General features: G+C 43.9%; 1 protein-coding gene across 1 annotated transcript in view; it reads left to right on the top strand.

The window, feature by feature from the left end:
- The first annotated feature begins 34 nt into the window (after positions 1–34).
- The window catches only part of FAM228B (family with sequence similarity 228 member B), a 110,375-nt gene continuing 94,332 nt past the window's right edge, over positions 35–16,077 (top strand). Inside the window, exons 1-2 of the mRNA XM_030195139.1 lie at positions 35–180; positions 10,838–10,958. Coding sequence (XP_030050999.1) covers positions 10,845–10,958 — 114 coding nt within the window. The 5' untranslated portion in view covers positions 35–180; positions 10,838–10,844. The remainder of the gene's footprint in view (positions 181–10,837; positions 10,959–16,077) is intronic.

Raw genomic sequence — 16,077 nt, 5'->3', positions numbered from 1 at the left:
AAGCGCCCAAGACCATTCCGGAGCCTACCTCTGTTCTCTCTACTTCTGCAGAAAATCTCTTCTGGACAAGATAGACGGTCTGCTTCTGGCGCCAAGCATGCTGGGATTTGTAGTACTGGTCTCCAATTTGCTAAAGAAGTAGATCGCAGAATGTCGTGTGTGGTGGGGCAGGAATATCTGGTGAGGGTAGGGCCAGGGGAAGTGGTAGAATTCGGGTGTCCGAGGTTTACAAATCGCAGTTTGTACTTTTGACCCCAAAAAGTGCTCTGTTGGTTCATCTCGACTTCGTTCCGTACACAAAATGGTAGATGAGTGGGAATGCTTAAGCAGGGAAAACTTTCTTAAATCAAAAGCTCTTAACTCTCAGGAGTGAAGCCAGAATTAAAATATAAAAGGGAAGTAGTGAAAATATGAATAAACTCAGATTCAGATAATTGTATTAGCATGACAAATTTATATTCAGGGCATTTTTTGAGGGGGTACTTGGGGGTACTGAGTACCGGCACCTTTTCCACTGTCTGCTAAAATTGACCCATGGTCCCCAGGTTTTAATGAAAGAGCTCAGGCCAAACAAACCAGTCCTCCTTGTCATAGATTGTGACAGGTTGCAGGGGGGCTGCCTATTGTGGGGTGGGACATTCAGTGATCACCGCACCCCTAAAGGGTGGCCTGGCATTTCAGTACCAGTACCTTTTACGCTAGAAAAAAAACACACTGTATGTGATGCTAAAGTAACTCTAAATAGTTCTTTACACTGTTACTGTTATAAATACATGAGAAACTTTTAATCTCTTCTGTGTCTTCAGAATTGCACTTCACTCCCCTTAGTTTAATTCTTTACTCTCAGAGCTGCAAAGTTACCTGGTTCAAAAAGGGCGACTTTTTGGCCTGTCTTGGTTTTGAAGTTACAGCAGAGTGGTATTTGTAGTCCCTGATTTTACCCATTGAAGTTGGTGCTAGGTTTCATAATGCATCATAATAAGATTGTCAGAATTTTCTGCTCACTGTAATCCTTTCATTGCAGATCACTACCTTAGTTCAGAGCCCAGTCAGTATATGTAAGAGTGAAGCCAGAGTTAAAATATAAAAGGCAAGTAGCTAAAAATATGAATAAACTCAGATTCAGAAAGTTTTGGTATGACGAATTTATATGTGATGCTAAAGTAACTCTAAATAGTTGTTTACGTTGTCAGGGCCAGTCTTAGCAATTGCGGTGCCCTGTTCAGTGTGAGCCCCGCGGCCCCACCCCCCTTGTTGACAAGATGTGCTTTAAACATTTCATATAAAGACAAATCAAGCAAAACGTGTACAGAAAAACTAATTCAAATATGCACAATGCTATCATAGGAAACCTTTGGGTTTAAAAAGCAAACCGTGTGCATGTAAGGACTGAATAAATGAATTAAAACAAATCTCCTTAATATGTAATCATAACAGTGATCATAATATGATCGGTTTTGATATTGGCATTGAAGGAAGTGAAACTAGGAAATCAAGTACGCTAGCGTTTAACTATAGAAAAGGTGATTACGACAAAATGAGAAAAATGGTGAAAAAAAGACTGAAAGGAGCAGCTCGCAGAGTAAAAAACTTGCATCAGGCGTGGATGCTGTTTAAAAACACCATCCTGGAGGTTCAGGACAAATATATTCCACGTATTAGAAAAAAAGGGAAAAAAGACTAAACGTCAGCCGGCGTGGCTAAACAGTAAGATAAAGGAAATCATTAGAGCCAAAAAACAATCCTTCAGAAAGTGGAGAAGAGAACCAACTGAAAGTAACAGGATAGATCATAAGGAATGCCAAGCCAAATGCAAAGCGGAGATAAGGAGGGCAAAAAAGGACTTTGAGAAGAAATTAGCGTTGGAAGCAAAAATACATAGTAAAAATTTTTTTAGATACATTAAAAGCAGGAAACCGGCCAAAGAGTCGGTTGGGCCGCTGGACGAAAATGGTGTTAAAGGGGCGATCAAGGAGGACAAAGCCGTAGCGGAGAAATTAAATGAATTCTTTGCTTCGGTCTTCACCGAGGAGGATTTGGGGGGGACACCGGTGCCGGAAAGAATATTTGAAGCGGGGGAGTCGGAGAAACTAAACAAATTCTCTGTAACCTTGGAGGATGTAATGGGTCAGTTCAGCAAGCTGAAGAGTAGTAAATCACCGGGACCTGATGGTATTCATCCCAGAGTATTAATAGAACTAAAAAATGAACTTGCGGAGCTACTGTTAGAAATATGCAATCTGTCCCTAAAATCGAGTGTAGTACCGGAAGACTGGAGGGTAGCCAATGTTACTCCGATTTTTAAGAAGGGTTCCAGAGGAGATCCGGGAAATTATAGACCGGTGAGTCTGACGTCGGTGCCGGGCAAGATGGTGGAGGCTATTATTAAGAATAAAATTGCAGAGCATATACAAAAACATGGACTGATGAGACAAAGTCAGCACGGATTTAGTGAAGGGAAGTCTTGCCTCACCAATCTAATGCATTTTTTTGAGGGGGTAAGCAAACATGTGGACAATGGGGAGCCGGTTGATATTGTATATCTGGATTTTCAGAAGGCGTTTGACAAAGTGCCGCACGAAAGACTCCTGAAGAAATTGCAGAGTCATGGAATCGGAGGTAGGGTATTATTATGGATTAAGAACTGGTTGAAAGATAGAGAAGCAGAGAGTAGGATTGCGTGGCCAGTATTCTCAGTGGAGGAGGGTAGTTAGTGGGGTCCCGCAGGGGTCTGTGCTGGGTCCGTTGCTTTTTAATGTATTTATAAATGACCTAGAGATGGGAATAACTAGTGAGGTAATTAAATTCGCCGATGACACAAAATTATTCAGGGTCGTCAAGTCGCAGGAGGAATGTGAACGATTACAGGAGGACCTTGCGAGACTGGGAGAATGGGCGTGCAAGTGGCAGATGAAGTTCAATGTTGACAAGTGCAAAGTGATGCATGTGGGTAAGAGGAACCCGAATTATAGCTACGTCTTGCAAGGTTCCGCGTTAGGAGTTACGGATCAAGAAAGGGATCTGGGTGTCGTCGTCGATGATACGCTGAAACCTTCTGCTCAGTGTGCTGCTGCGGCTAGGAAAGCGAATAGAATGTTGGGTGTTATTAGGAAGGGTATGGAGTCCAGGTGTGCGGATGTTATAATGCCGTTGTATCGCTCCATGGTGCGACCGCACCTGGAGTATTGTGTTCAGTACTGGTCTCCGTATCTCAAAAAAGATATAGTAGAATTGGAAAAGGTACAGCGAAGGGCGACGAAAATGATAGTGGGGATGGGACGACTTTCCTATGAAGAGAGGCTGAGAAGGCTAGGGCTTTTCAGCTTGGAGAAGAGACGGCTGAGGGGAGATATGATAGAAGTGTATAAAATAATGAGTGGAATGGATCGGGTGGATGTGAAGCGACTGTTCACGCTATCAAAAAATACTAGGACTAGAGGGTATGAGTTGAAGCTACAGTGTGGTAAATTTAAAACGAATCGGAGAAAATTTTTCTTCACCCAACGTGTAATTAGACTCTGGAATTCGTTGCCGGAGAACGTGGTACGGGCGGTTAGCTTGACGGAGTTTAAAAAGGGGTTAGATAGATTCCTAAAGGACAAGTCCATAGACCGCTATTAAATGGACTTGGAAAAATTCCGCATTTTTAGGTATAACTTGTCTGGAATGTTTTTACGTTTGGGGAGCGTGCCAGGTGCCCTTGACCTGGATTGGCCACTGTCGGTGACAGGATGCTGGGCTAGATGGACCTTTGGTCTTTCCCAGTATGGCACTACTTATGTACTTATGTACTTATGGTAGCAATAATGAAAAAGTGATTGAATATTCACATAGAAAGCAGCCTGAGCCAACAGATTTATTTTCCATTGAACATAATTAACTTTATATGAACTTGGCTGCTAATAGTGTGCTGACCTGGGCCCTGCTGCAGATAACTAGAGCTAAGCTTTAGTAAACAGTGGGGTTAGACTGACTTTGGACAGTTCTGCACAAAGGAAACCCTTCCTTCATTAATACCTTGTCTGTGAAATAGTAATAATAATAATAAAAAAGGCAAGTGCATTTTTATAATATACCACTGCATTCCACAAAGCAAAAGGAGCAAGTTCCCACATGCCATCTTTTTTTCGTTTGATGTAAGCAGAGGGAAAAAAAAAAGGCTTTACATGTTCCCAGGTTTCAATCTAATTCATGTTTAATGTGAGCTAAAATACCATAAATAAGTAAATAAATAGATAGAAACTCTGAATGTTGAGCACCAGATTCTCATAATATGATGTCTATTTAGTGGCCCTTTATCAGGAGAAAAACAAATCTGCACGAATATAGCACTAGGGTGTCCCTCTAGCCAGCCCCTCCAAATGACACAGATATTACCTTTTTTTTTTTTACAGTATCCTCTCCTCCCCTTTAACCAGCCCCTCCAAACAACACAGATATTACCTTGATTTTCTTTACAGTATCCCCACCCCCTCCTCCCAGCCCCTCCAAATGACACAGATATTACCTTGATTTTTTTACAGTATCCTCCCGTCTCCTTTAACCAGCCTCTCCAAATGACACAGATAGTACCTTGATTTTTTTATAGTATCCCCCCTCCTTCCTACCCACCTAATCCAGACCTCCTCCCCGCTCCCCTGAGACACAAGGTACCCTCCCAGCACATACCTGAAGCCACCCTGGTGGTCTAGTGGAGTCTTCGGGGCAGGCAGGAAAGATCCCCAGTCTTTCCTGCCCACTGCCAGCACTGACCCTCTTGCTGCCGCAGCTTCTTTAAATGGCTGCCAAGACTTCCACCAGCGGCCTCGCAAGATTTCAGCTGAAGTCTTGCGAGGTCGCTGCTGGAAGTCTTGGCAGCCATTTTTAAACAGCAATTCACATGTTGATGTGGAAAGAACACTGGGAGAACTATGGATTGATTGAGATGGAAGGGAGACACCACCTTAGGAAGGATCTTTGGGTGTGGTCGAAGTAATTTGTCATGTAAAATTTGAGTATATGGTGGATAGTGCACCAAGGCCTGAATTTCTCCTATAAGCCTAATTGACGTGAGAGTAATGAGAAATACAGTTTTCCATGTTACATATTTCATCTCCGTGGTGTGCATAGGTTCAAAGAGAGAAAGAGTTAGTGCATTAAAGACCAAATTAAGATGTCAAGCCACTGGAGTAGGCAGTATCGGTGGGCGGAGATGAAGCAAACCTTTGAGGAAACATTTTGTGATAGGATTTTGATCAAAGTAGTATTATCTAATGAATCATGGAAAAGAGAGAGAGAGCCGCCAAATGAACTTTTACAGATGAGCAGGACAATCCACTGTCCGACCAACTGAGTAAGTAATCCAAGACGGACAACATAGAAAAAGTGATTGGGTCCAAATGGCAAGATTTGCACCATGTAGAAAAAACAGTGCCATTTTGATGTGTATGAGCATTTAGTTGAGTCCTTTTTAGAAGCAGGAAGAACGCATATGACTTGCTGAGAAAATATTCCATTATCTAATGGGAAGGATGGATGAGCCATGCCATTAGGTTCAGGGACTGCGGGTTTGGATGCAATAGATGACCGTAGTTCTGTGTTAAAAGTTCCAGGTCCTATGGTAAATAGACCAGAGGGTACAGAATCATATTTACTATTGGGAACCATGGCTGTCTGGGCCAATATGGTGTGATGAGCAACAGCAGAGCTGCATCCCGTAAAGTTTTGAATATTAAGGGAATTGATGGAAACGCGTACAGCAGGCCATCTGCCCGTGATATTTGAAAGGCATCTTCTGCGATTCTGTTCTGACTCGACCACCTTGACCAGAATTTGTGACACTTGGCATTGTAAGGGGACACAAACAGATCTATGGACAGATGTCCTCATCTGCTGAATAGGTCATGAATAACTATGCTCTTGAGTGACCACTGTGCAGTTGCAGTTTCCTGCTGAGAGAGCCTGCCAGAATGTTGAGTTTGCCCGGTAGATAGGCAGCTGTTATTTGAGATTGAGTACCAAGTTCTAGATGTGAATCGCTTCTCTGTGTAGCGTCTTTGAACTTGTGCCACCCTGTTTGTTCATATAATACATTGCCACCCGATTGTGCATATTTGGATGGCTTGGTCTTGTAGGTATGGTTGAAAAGTCTGTAAGGCCAGAAGGATGGTGTGTAATTTGAGATTGATACTGCTTACTCTGTCTACCAGGGACCATTGGTCTTGAGTCACGTGGTTCCCTAGATGTGTTCCTCAACCCCATTTGGAGGCATCGGTAGTGAGAACAACCGTGGGAGTTGGAAGTTGAAATGGTGCTCTCTTGAGAAGTTTGTAGGACTCCTTCCACCATTGAAAAGGCTTCTGAAGTTGTGGGATGAGTGGAATCCTTGTTGATAATGACTGTTTGAACTGTATCCACCTTTTTCTCAAGTGCCACTGAAAGGGATGCATATGCAATCTTGCCAATGGGAGCACTTGGACTGTTACTGCCATGTGGCCCAAGAGTATAAGGATAGTTCTGGCTGTTGTGACATGAATTGATTGCAAACGGTGTACTAACTCAATGATGGCATGAAGTCTTGAGATTGGAAGCTTTGCTTTATCCATTGGCATGATAATGTGTGCTCCTATGTATTCAAGTTGTACTGGAAGCAAATGTGACTTTCCTCAGTTTATGATCAAACCGAAAGTGGTAAGGAGAGAGAGATTGTGGTCTGCAATGCTTGGAGGTTGGCTCAAGACACTATCCAACCAGTCTTCGAGATACAGAAAAATGACAAAAACTTGCTGATGTAGATGAGCTACCACTGTTGCCACACATTTTGTGAACACCCTGGGTGCTGAAGTCAGACTGAATGGTAACACTCTGTACTGATAGTGACTGTTGTCTAGGATAAACCAGAGGTACTTCCTTGATGAGGGGCTGATCAGGATGTGGAGATACGCATCCCACGAGTCAAGAGACATGAACCATAGGAGCTGACTCTGTGGGTGCTGTGAGTGCTTGAGCACCCCAAATATTGAGAAAATTCCTTGTATGTGTCCAGGGAAGGGCTATTTCCACTGGGCTTAGCACCCCCAATAATTTTGAAAAGTTGACTCCTATGACATGAACCATGCAGTCTGCTACAGAAATGGCAATATTGTGACCGGAGTGGTCATGTGGAATTTCTCTTTTTTGATAAATTTGTTGAGCTTTCTCAGATCGAGAATTGCATGAAAATCCCCACTTTTTTCGGTATGAGTAAATAGCTGGAGTAAAAACCGGTGTTCCTTTGACATGAATGGACTTCTATGGCATGTGTTGCCAGTAGCCTGGTGACTTCTGCCTGCAAGAGATGGAGCTGCGTACATGGTATCATGGAAACTGACAGCAGTCTTGTTGGCGTCAAATGAAAGAAGTTGATATTGTAACCTTGTTGAATGATTGTCAACATCCAAGTATCTGTGATAATAGCCTTCCAAGCATTGTAGAAGCATTGGAGCTGTCCCCTCACCCTGTGCGACCTGAAAAGCCAAATCCTGATCTCCGAGCACAGTGCAAACAGCTCAGAATACAGCAGCCCGACTTATCTTCGGCAAGTCTAGATTTGACAGTTCGAGGCTGTTGCTCGAGTGGCTGCATTGGCTTCCTGTAAAGGACCGCATCGCCTTCAAAACCTGCACATTGGTGCACAAATCATCTATGGCGATGCCCCTTCCTACATGGACACTCTCATTAATCTGCCGCTCAGGAATTCCCGTAGGTTGGCCCGCTCGTACCTCAACCTCCACTACCCTGCCCCTCATGGCCTCAAATATAAGACCACCTATGGCTCCTCTTTTCCTTACCTCAGCACTCAATTGTGGAACGGGTTGCCTCGAGAGGTCAAATTCACTTCTGATCACCCGACCTTCAAGAAGCGACTCAAGACCTTCCTCTTTGGCAGTGCATACGCTAAGAGCCCTACAGGTGTCGTACCCTTTTAGCCCACGACTCCTTCCTTGCTGATTTATCTTCTCCCCTCTCTTCCTCCTTCGTTGTTTCTCTTCTGTCCTGTGACCTTGTCTACTGTACTTTGTACTATTGTTGCTTATTAATTATTGTACGCCACATTGAGCCTGCCTATGGGTGGGAATACTGTGGGATATAAATATCATAAATAAATAAAATGTATCCAGAACTGACTAAAAATCTTCAAAAAGAATTAGAGAGCTTGAATTTAAAGTTCAATCAATCTCAACAGCATTTGAACAGTTTGGGACAATGAACTTTAATACTAGAAGTAACTGTGCAACAAGCTAAACAAAATAAAACTGCTATTCAGTAGTTTTAGTTACTCTTGGAAGACTTGTCTACTCGTAATTGCAGAAGTAACATTAGAATTTTGGGTTTACCGGAAACATTCAAAGGCTCGAATATGATAGCATTTCTTACATCTTGGCTCTCAAAAATGCTGAATCTTTCCTTTGAGCCTCAATTGGAGACTGAAAGAGCCCATCAAGTTCCGTCAAGGCCTAGTGGTACCAAACACCAGAGCTGCCAAGGGGCCTCGATTTTTGTGAGGGAGATTTTTAGTATACGCCCTCACCACGCCTACTCTGGCTTGGCTCCACCCACTCTGGCTTGGCTTCGCCCGCTCCACCCGATGTCATATTTTCTTTTGATGTAGGCATAGGAAAAAAAAAGATTTAAATGTGCAAAGGTTTCAACCCAATGCATATTGATGTGGGATATAAATGATATAGATAAGTAATCAATAAACAGAAACTCTGAATGATGAACACCTGATTCTCATAACATGATGTCTGTTTTAGAGGACATTTACCTTGAGAAAAAAAAATCTCTGCACAAATATAACAGTGCTAGGGTATCCCTATAACCAGCCCCTCCAAATGACACACTGATTACACTTTCTAACACATTACTACTCTACCTATGAAAAGTTATTCCCTTATTATACTTCCTCTGTGTACATCTGTATACTGCATAAGCCAGCAATGTTTGAATATATAAGTGAGATAAATTTTAAAAAATGCTACCAACAATATAAAAATGACAACGTGGATGCAGCAGCTCATAGGTTACCGTTTGCTTACTTTGTTGAAGGAGAAACAGAGACTAACCTATTGGCTTCAACTTTTCATCCCATCTTCCTCCATAATGCAGCCTCTGCAGCAGCCGCAAAAAAAAAAAATCAAATGCGGGGCCACAGCAGCCTTCAAGCATGCGTTGTTGGCTGTGCTCGTCCTGTGCCCCCGCTGACATCAATTTCGAGTTCCGTGGGCAGAGGACCGGCAGAACTGACAGTGCATGCCTGAAGACAGTGCTACGGCTCTGCGTTTGCTTTTTTTTTGCCGCCACCGCTGCTGCATTGGGAGAAGCAGCAGCAGCGTTAAGAAAAAATTATTCCATCTCAGTGGGAGACTTTCCCGCTTTGGTGGGAGTGTGGGAGATGACCCACTAAAGCGGGAGTCTCCCGCTGAATGCGGGAGACTTGGCAGGTCTGAAACACCCTTGACCAATTGTGGCAAAGATACTCCGCTATCATACTGGCGAACACATTTTTCCCTCCTAACAGTTGCAAGCTATGTGGGTTGTGCACTAAGTTTGTAGAATACTGCATAGTGCCCAACTGGCATTTATACGGGCAAGTTATATTCAAGCATGTAAATACTAGCATTGTATAATCTTAGCACACTAATGGCTCTTATATTTAGGTGCTAACAGGTCCTTTTACTAAGGCATGCTAGCATTTTTATCACTCGCTTAAAATAAGTGTGCGCTAAATGCTAGAGGATCCCATATATTCCTATGGGCGTCTCTAGTTTTTAACATGCGCTAATCATTAACGCACGCTAAAAACGCTAGCGTACCTTTGTAAAAGACCCCTAAGATTGTAGAATTAAGGGGAATTAGAAATGTTCTACATGTGAATTGGAGCCTAAGAAGCTTACATTTCCAAGTGTGTAAAGTCAACAAATGGGACTTTGCATTCTAAATCCTGAGAGTCCACATGATTGCAAATATTGCACAGTTTCAGTTTTTAGCATGCAAAGTGCTCTTTGCAAAATTTTCCACATTTGCAAGTACTGTAGTGAAAATTTCGTACATACTGCACTACACATAAAATCATTTTTAAATACCAAGTAAATGAGCTGCTATGATACAAAAGCATGTGAAACAGTTCATTAATGCCAAAACAATACTACCTCAGAGTGTGCTGAGGTATCCCACGGTATTGCTTTGATCAGCATATGTTTATCCATGTGCTAGAAAACAGAAATTATTTTCTAGTGCGGGGGGTGGAGAGTGGGTATTCCAAGTGGTGATCGGCCTGCGGGTGGCCATTACTGCGCACTGCCCAATTACCAGAGGAATAGTATGTGAGCCCTTGCCATCTTCTAAATAGGTGGTGGTAAGGGCTCATGTGGTAATGGCCACTTGTTAATTTTGAAATTAGTATGTGGCAATTTAATGGCACAAATACGAATTCAACCATTTTAGAGCCACACAAAAAAGTGGCTGGAGTGCACGGGAAACCCAAGCGTTAATTGCAGTACCAGCCACTTTTTAGCACGGCTTGGTAAAAGGACCCCTAACTATATCTGGAAAAAAATATGCAAAATCCTTCGCAGGCATTTATTACAAAAACAAACAACCCCCCCCCCCCCCCCCCCCCCCCCCCCACCATCAAACTACACTTGAATATGATGCAGTTGTTTGGGGTTTTTTTGGCATATGCAGCTCAATGGCATATGTAGAAAACTGTATATAAAGTTCCAATAGAGTATGCAAAAGTGTGCATCTTAGTACACTGACCTCTAGAAAAGTTCTTTTATGTTCCTAATACCTTACTTTGGTTCTGTCCTTTGTGCAGTTTAGCCATGACTTCCGTATTGCGAGGCAGCTCTGGTAAAGGAAACATAACCATGCGCTGGAGCCAGGACAGGATCGAGCAGTTCATACAAGAAGACCTCCCTGTTCCAGCATATTCACAGGTAGGTTCTTCTAAAATGCAGGTCATCCTTTTCTCTCTCTTTTAAAAATTTTTTTATCTTTTATTGAGCTTTCAATAAAAGTGCATGCAAACTTTAGAATAATTCATAGAGCGTAGAAAAAGAAAACAGAGCACACCAAACAACATTGAAGCTTTGTCCCCTCTTCCCCCCACCCAGAACCACCACCCCTCTCCCCAATAATCTAACCAGCAGTTCAGCAAGGTTATTACTACTAAGCAAGAGCACAGAGCCAGATATTTGGTCACTAATCGTGTTGACCCTGATTAGGGCAAAAGGCCCTTCCAGCTCCCTTAGGGTCAGCAGATCCACAAGAAAGAGATCATAGCGTTATTTTTCAATGCATTCAACTTAGATATCAAGTAAATCTGATTAATTTTAGTAATCAGTCTCTCCCTGGATGGTAGTTCATGAGCTTCCAGTGCAAAGCTATATGGACTCTTGCTACTGTGGCTACTAGTGCTGCCACCATTTGAGAACCACCTTCTATGTCCAGTGGTACTCCATTTAGTAGGAACGTCCGCTTATCTAGTGTAAGAGTAATGTGTACTCCATTATGTCACAATGATCAGTTCAGACAAATGGGTTGTGACCATCTGCCTGCAGGTGGAGATAGAGAACACTAATGAGTTGTGTCTTATGAGGTCCTGTGCATAGCAACCATGCCAGTATTCTCTATCTCCAGCAGGCAGGATACCAGCTCTTGTGCAGAGTGGTGACTTTCCATTTGGCCTCCTGTCCTGCTTGCAAGTTCAGTAAGTTTGGGGTTGAGAATATCCTGTGCCTCAAGTGTAAACCTAGTGGTCTAGGTTCCTCCCTGCTCCCCCATGCCATTTTCTACCTCTCTCTGTCTTCCCTACACTTTTCACCTGCCTCTATCTAAAAAAAAAAAAGTCAGCCACTGCGGTTCTCTTTGGGAGCGCTTGTGCTGTAGGAAGATTGTGAGACATTAGTGCCTTGGAGATAACGAGACTGGCTGTTTCTGTGAGTATATTTTTTATTCACTATGTCTGAGCCCGTTAAGTCTTATGCACGCTGCAGGAGTAAGCTGTCGGCTACCGGTTCCTGCACGCTATGTTTCACTTCTGTGGACATGCTGCTGTTACTAATTTTGCTGTCAGTACTCCGTCTCTGGGAGTTCAGATGGGCTCCACTTTGGTGGTCGTTTTAGCGGGCTCACTGGCAGTAGCTCCTGTGCTCCTCAATGCTTCGGTGGCCATTTTGTCAGCGGGTTCCTCGCCCACTACTGTGTCCCAGGATGTTGGTTTTGTGGAGTAGAAGTCTCTGCCCTGCTGTTTTTGCTTGAGTTTGTTCTTTTATTACATCTGGCATTTTTATTAAAGTCAGCTAAAACTGCCCTCTGCTTCTCCCTCTCATGTTACTTCTGAGGAGCAGCTTCCTAAGAAATAAAAACTTTGTTCACCGGATTTGGAGGATGTTCCTCCTCGGGACTCTGAGGATGTTTTATCTGTGGATTCTGACCGTTCTAGTTCTGCTGATGTCCCTAACTTGAATATTTCAGGGGCAGACTGGAGTAATAATCCTACTATAGCGGAGGGCGGAGCAGGGGCGTAGCCAGACAACAGATTTTGGGTGGGCCTAGGCAAGAGTGGGTGGGCACCAAGTGTTCTCCCCCCGCCCCCCCCCAAAAAAAAAATATAGATCTCAGTTGGCAGGAAAATGCTTCTTTCCACCATGGCAGTCTGCAGCAGGCATGCGCTGAAACTGAGCATGCACAGGTGCCGGTATCATGGAGAGTAGCGTTTCGTTACCATCAGAGGGAAGTCTTCAGCTGGCAGAGCTTGATATCCCCACCAGCTACTGTTAAATGGTTGCTACTGTTGGGTGGGCCTGAGCTCTAAGTGGGTGGGCCCTGGCCCACCCAGGCCCACTGTGGCTACGCCACGGGGCGGAGTTGTCTCTTTAATCACAAACTCTATGGAGGCTTTAAACATTTCTTCTCCTACTTCTCATTTGTCTGGTCCTGCTCCCTCTGTTATGTCAGATACTAAGAGGCCTCCTGTATCTTTCCATATTCATGAGGCTATGCATGAGCTTATTACAGCTCAGTGGGATACTCATGATTCTAACCTCTAGGTGCTTGCGCTTATATCCGAATTATATCCCCTTCTGCTGTCTGATTTAGAGCAGTTTGCTCTGTCTAGGGTGGATGTCCTTATCATGGTGGTTACTAAACATACCACTATCCCTGTTGAAGGTGGCACTACATTAAAGGATATGCATGACCGCAAGCTTGAGGCTTCCTGAAGATTGCCTTTCAAATGGCTGTGTTTTAAATTTTCAGGCAGCAATTCCTTTTCTTTGGCAGGGCTTCTTTATCATGATTTAGCAATTGTACATGTGGACTCACCTCCAGACTTTCTCCCTTCCCTTGAGGTGGGGTTGTCCTATTGTCAGAGCTCTTATGATATTCTTCAAGCGTGGCTAAGGGTATGGCCTTGGCTGTTTCGGTGTGACGCTGGCTATGGTTGAGACATGGGCCACTGATGTGGCATCCAAATCTCGTCTAGCAAAGTTGCCTTTTTGGAGAAAACTACTCTTTGGTGTGGGTTTGGAGAAGATTGTTACAGACCTGAGAGATTCCAAGGTCTCCAGCGGCTACTTGAGGACAAACTTCGCCTCATCTCCAGGCAGCTAACATCTCGTTTTCGAGGAAGCGCAGAGGTACAGACCAGGGAAGGCTAGTACTTCCTCTCAAAAATATCACTTTCCTCACTCAGTCTTCCTTTTGAGGAGGGAAGAAGTCCTTCTCGCTACCTCTAGAACCTCTCCCTCTTTGCAGCCCTCGCAATGACAGGATCAAGGATCACTCTTCGTACATAGGCATGGGTGGGGTCTTTCCCGCTTTTACAAGGAGTGGACCATTATCACTACAGACCAGTGGTCCTAAATATCATTCTCCATGGCTACAGGCTAGAATTTTCCAAACCATTCACAGACCTTTTCTTGCTGTCCCTTTGCGGCAGCTCTGCAAGATTCAGGCAGTGCTAACTACTTTGGCATCTCTAATGCGACTGGAGGTCATTCAGCCTATTTCTCCAGCAGAGAGAGGCCACGGGTCCATATTCTATCTATTTTGTCAACCCAAAGAAAGAAGATTGTTTTTGCTTGGTTTTGGATCTCAGAGGGGTGAACAAGTCTCTGAGTGCTACACTTCTTCATGGAGATTCTTCGATCTGTAATAGCCTCAGTCTAGTCAGGTGAGTTTCTCACCTCATTGGACCTCAAGGAGGCTTATTTCATATCCCGATTTGGCCTTCTCACAGGAGGGTTCTGCAGGTTACGATTCTGGGAGATCATATCAATTTACGGCCATGCCTTTTGGCCTCACCAATGCGCCTCGCACATCTTCCAAAGTTATGGTGGTGATTGCAGCCTTTCTTCACAGACAAGGGACCCAGGTCCATTTTTACTGGATGATTGGCTGATTTGGGCACCTTCTTATCAAGAGAGCCTTCACAGTAAGCAGATAGAAGAGCCAGCTCACCCTCACCCAAACCCTGGAATTTCTGGGAGTATGCTTCGATACCATGGCGGAGAAGAGTTTTCTTCCTCAGCATTATCAGCTCAAGCTCAAACAGCAGGCTTCTCTCTCTTCCCTGCCCACAGACGTGGATTATGCTCAGGTTCTCGGTTCTCTTGCTGCAACTTTGGATGTTCTGCCTTGGGCAAATTCCATATATGGGCCATACAATCTTTCCTGTTGAGCCAGTGGTCTCCGGTCTCGGAGAATTATGACCAGTTGGTGCCGTGGATGCCTCAAGCCAGACAGAGTATGACTTGGTGGCTTCTTCCTGCGCACACTCAGGCAAGGTTGCCCTTACAGACTTCCAATTGGTCTGTAAGACCAAGGACTATTATAATTCCTCTATATCGCTCCATGGTGCGACCTCACCTTGAGTACTGCATTTAATTCTGGTTGCCGTATCTCAAAAAAAGTATAGCAGAATTAGAAAAGGTTCAAAGAAGAGTGATCAAAATGATTAAGGGGATGTAACTCTTCTCATATGAGGAAAGGCTAAAGAGGTTAGGGCTCTTCAACTTGGAAAAGAGACCGCTGAGGGAGGATATGATTGAGGTCTACAAGATCTTGAGTGGTGTAGAACAGGTAAAAGTGAATCAATTTTTCCACTCTTTCAAAAAGTTCAAAGACTAGGGGATACTCAATGAAATTACATGGAAATACTTTTAAAACACATAGGAGGAAATATTTTTTCACTCAGAGTAGTTAAGCTCGTGAACTCACTGCCGGAGGATGTGGTAACAGCGGTTTGCATGTCTAGGTTTAAAAATGTTTGGACAAGTTCCTGGAGGAAAAATCCATAGTCTGATATTGAGATGAACATGGAGGAAGCCACTGCTTGCCCCAGGATTGATAGCTACTAATTGGGTTTCTGCCAGGTACTTATGACCTGGTTTGCCACTGTTGGAAACAGGATACTGGGCTAGATGGACCATTGGTTTGATCCAGTATGGCTTGTTCTTATGTTCTCACCTCTGATGCCACCCTGTTCAGATGAGGAGCCCATTATCCCCACCATCCTGCACAGGGCCACTGGTTTGAGAGTGGAGGCTTCCTGGTCCCTCAACAGATTGAAACTTCGAGCTGAACTGTAAAACACCACTGTCACATTGTCTGAGAGCACTCTTACTGGTCTCCTGTGAAGAATAGGTGCAAAGACCAATAGAGCTTTCAGTTCAGCTCGAAGCTCTATTGGTCTTTGCACCTATTCTTCACAGGAGACCAGTAAGAGTGCTCTCAGACAATGTGACAGTGGTGTTTTACATCAACAGACATGGGGGAACTAAGAGTGTGTCCCTAACCCAGGAGCCATGTCTTCTTTTTCAGTGGGTGGAATTGAACATACGATAATTTCAGTGTGCTACATTGCACTGAACTCACAAGTTGATTTCCTCAGCAGTGTATCTTTGAACCTGGAGAATGGCAACTGTCAAAGACTGCATTTTGCCTCATTTCACACAGTGGGGCCTTCCAGTCCTGGACCACATGACATCCAGACTCAATGCGCTGGTCACAGTTTCTACAGCTGATTCAGAGAGAAGGACTCCCTGGGAATGG

Source organism: Microcaecilia unicolor, chromosome 3, assembly GCF_901765095.1.
Source record: "Microcaecilia unicolor chromosome 3, aMicUni1.1, whole genome shotgun sequence".
Classification (NCBI taxonomy): Eukaryota; Metazoa; Chordata; class Amphibia; order Gymnophiona; family Siphonopidae; genus Microcaecilia; species Microcaecilia unicolor.
The sequence above is the reverse complement of the archived record's forward strand: the minus strand, read 5'-3'. Positions and strand labels throughout refer to the sequence as shown.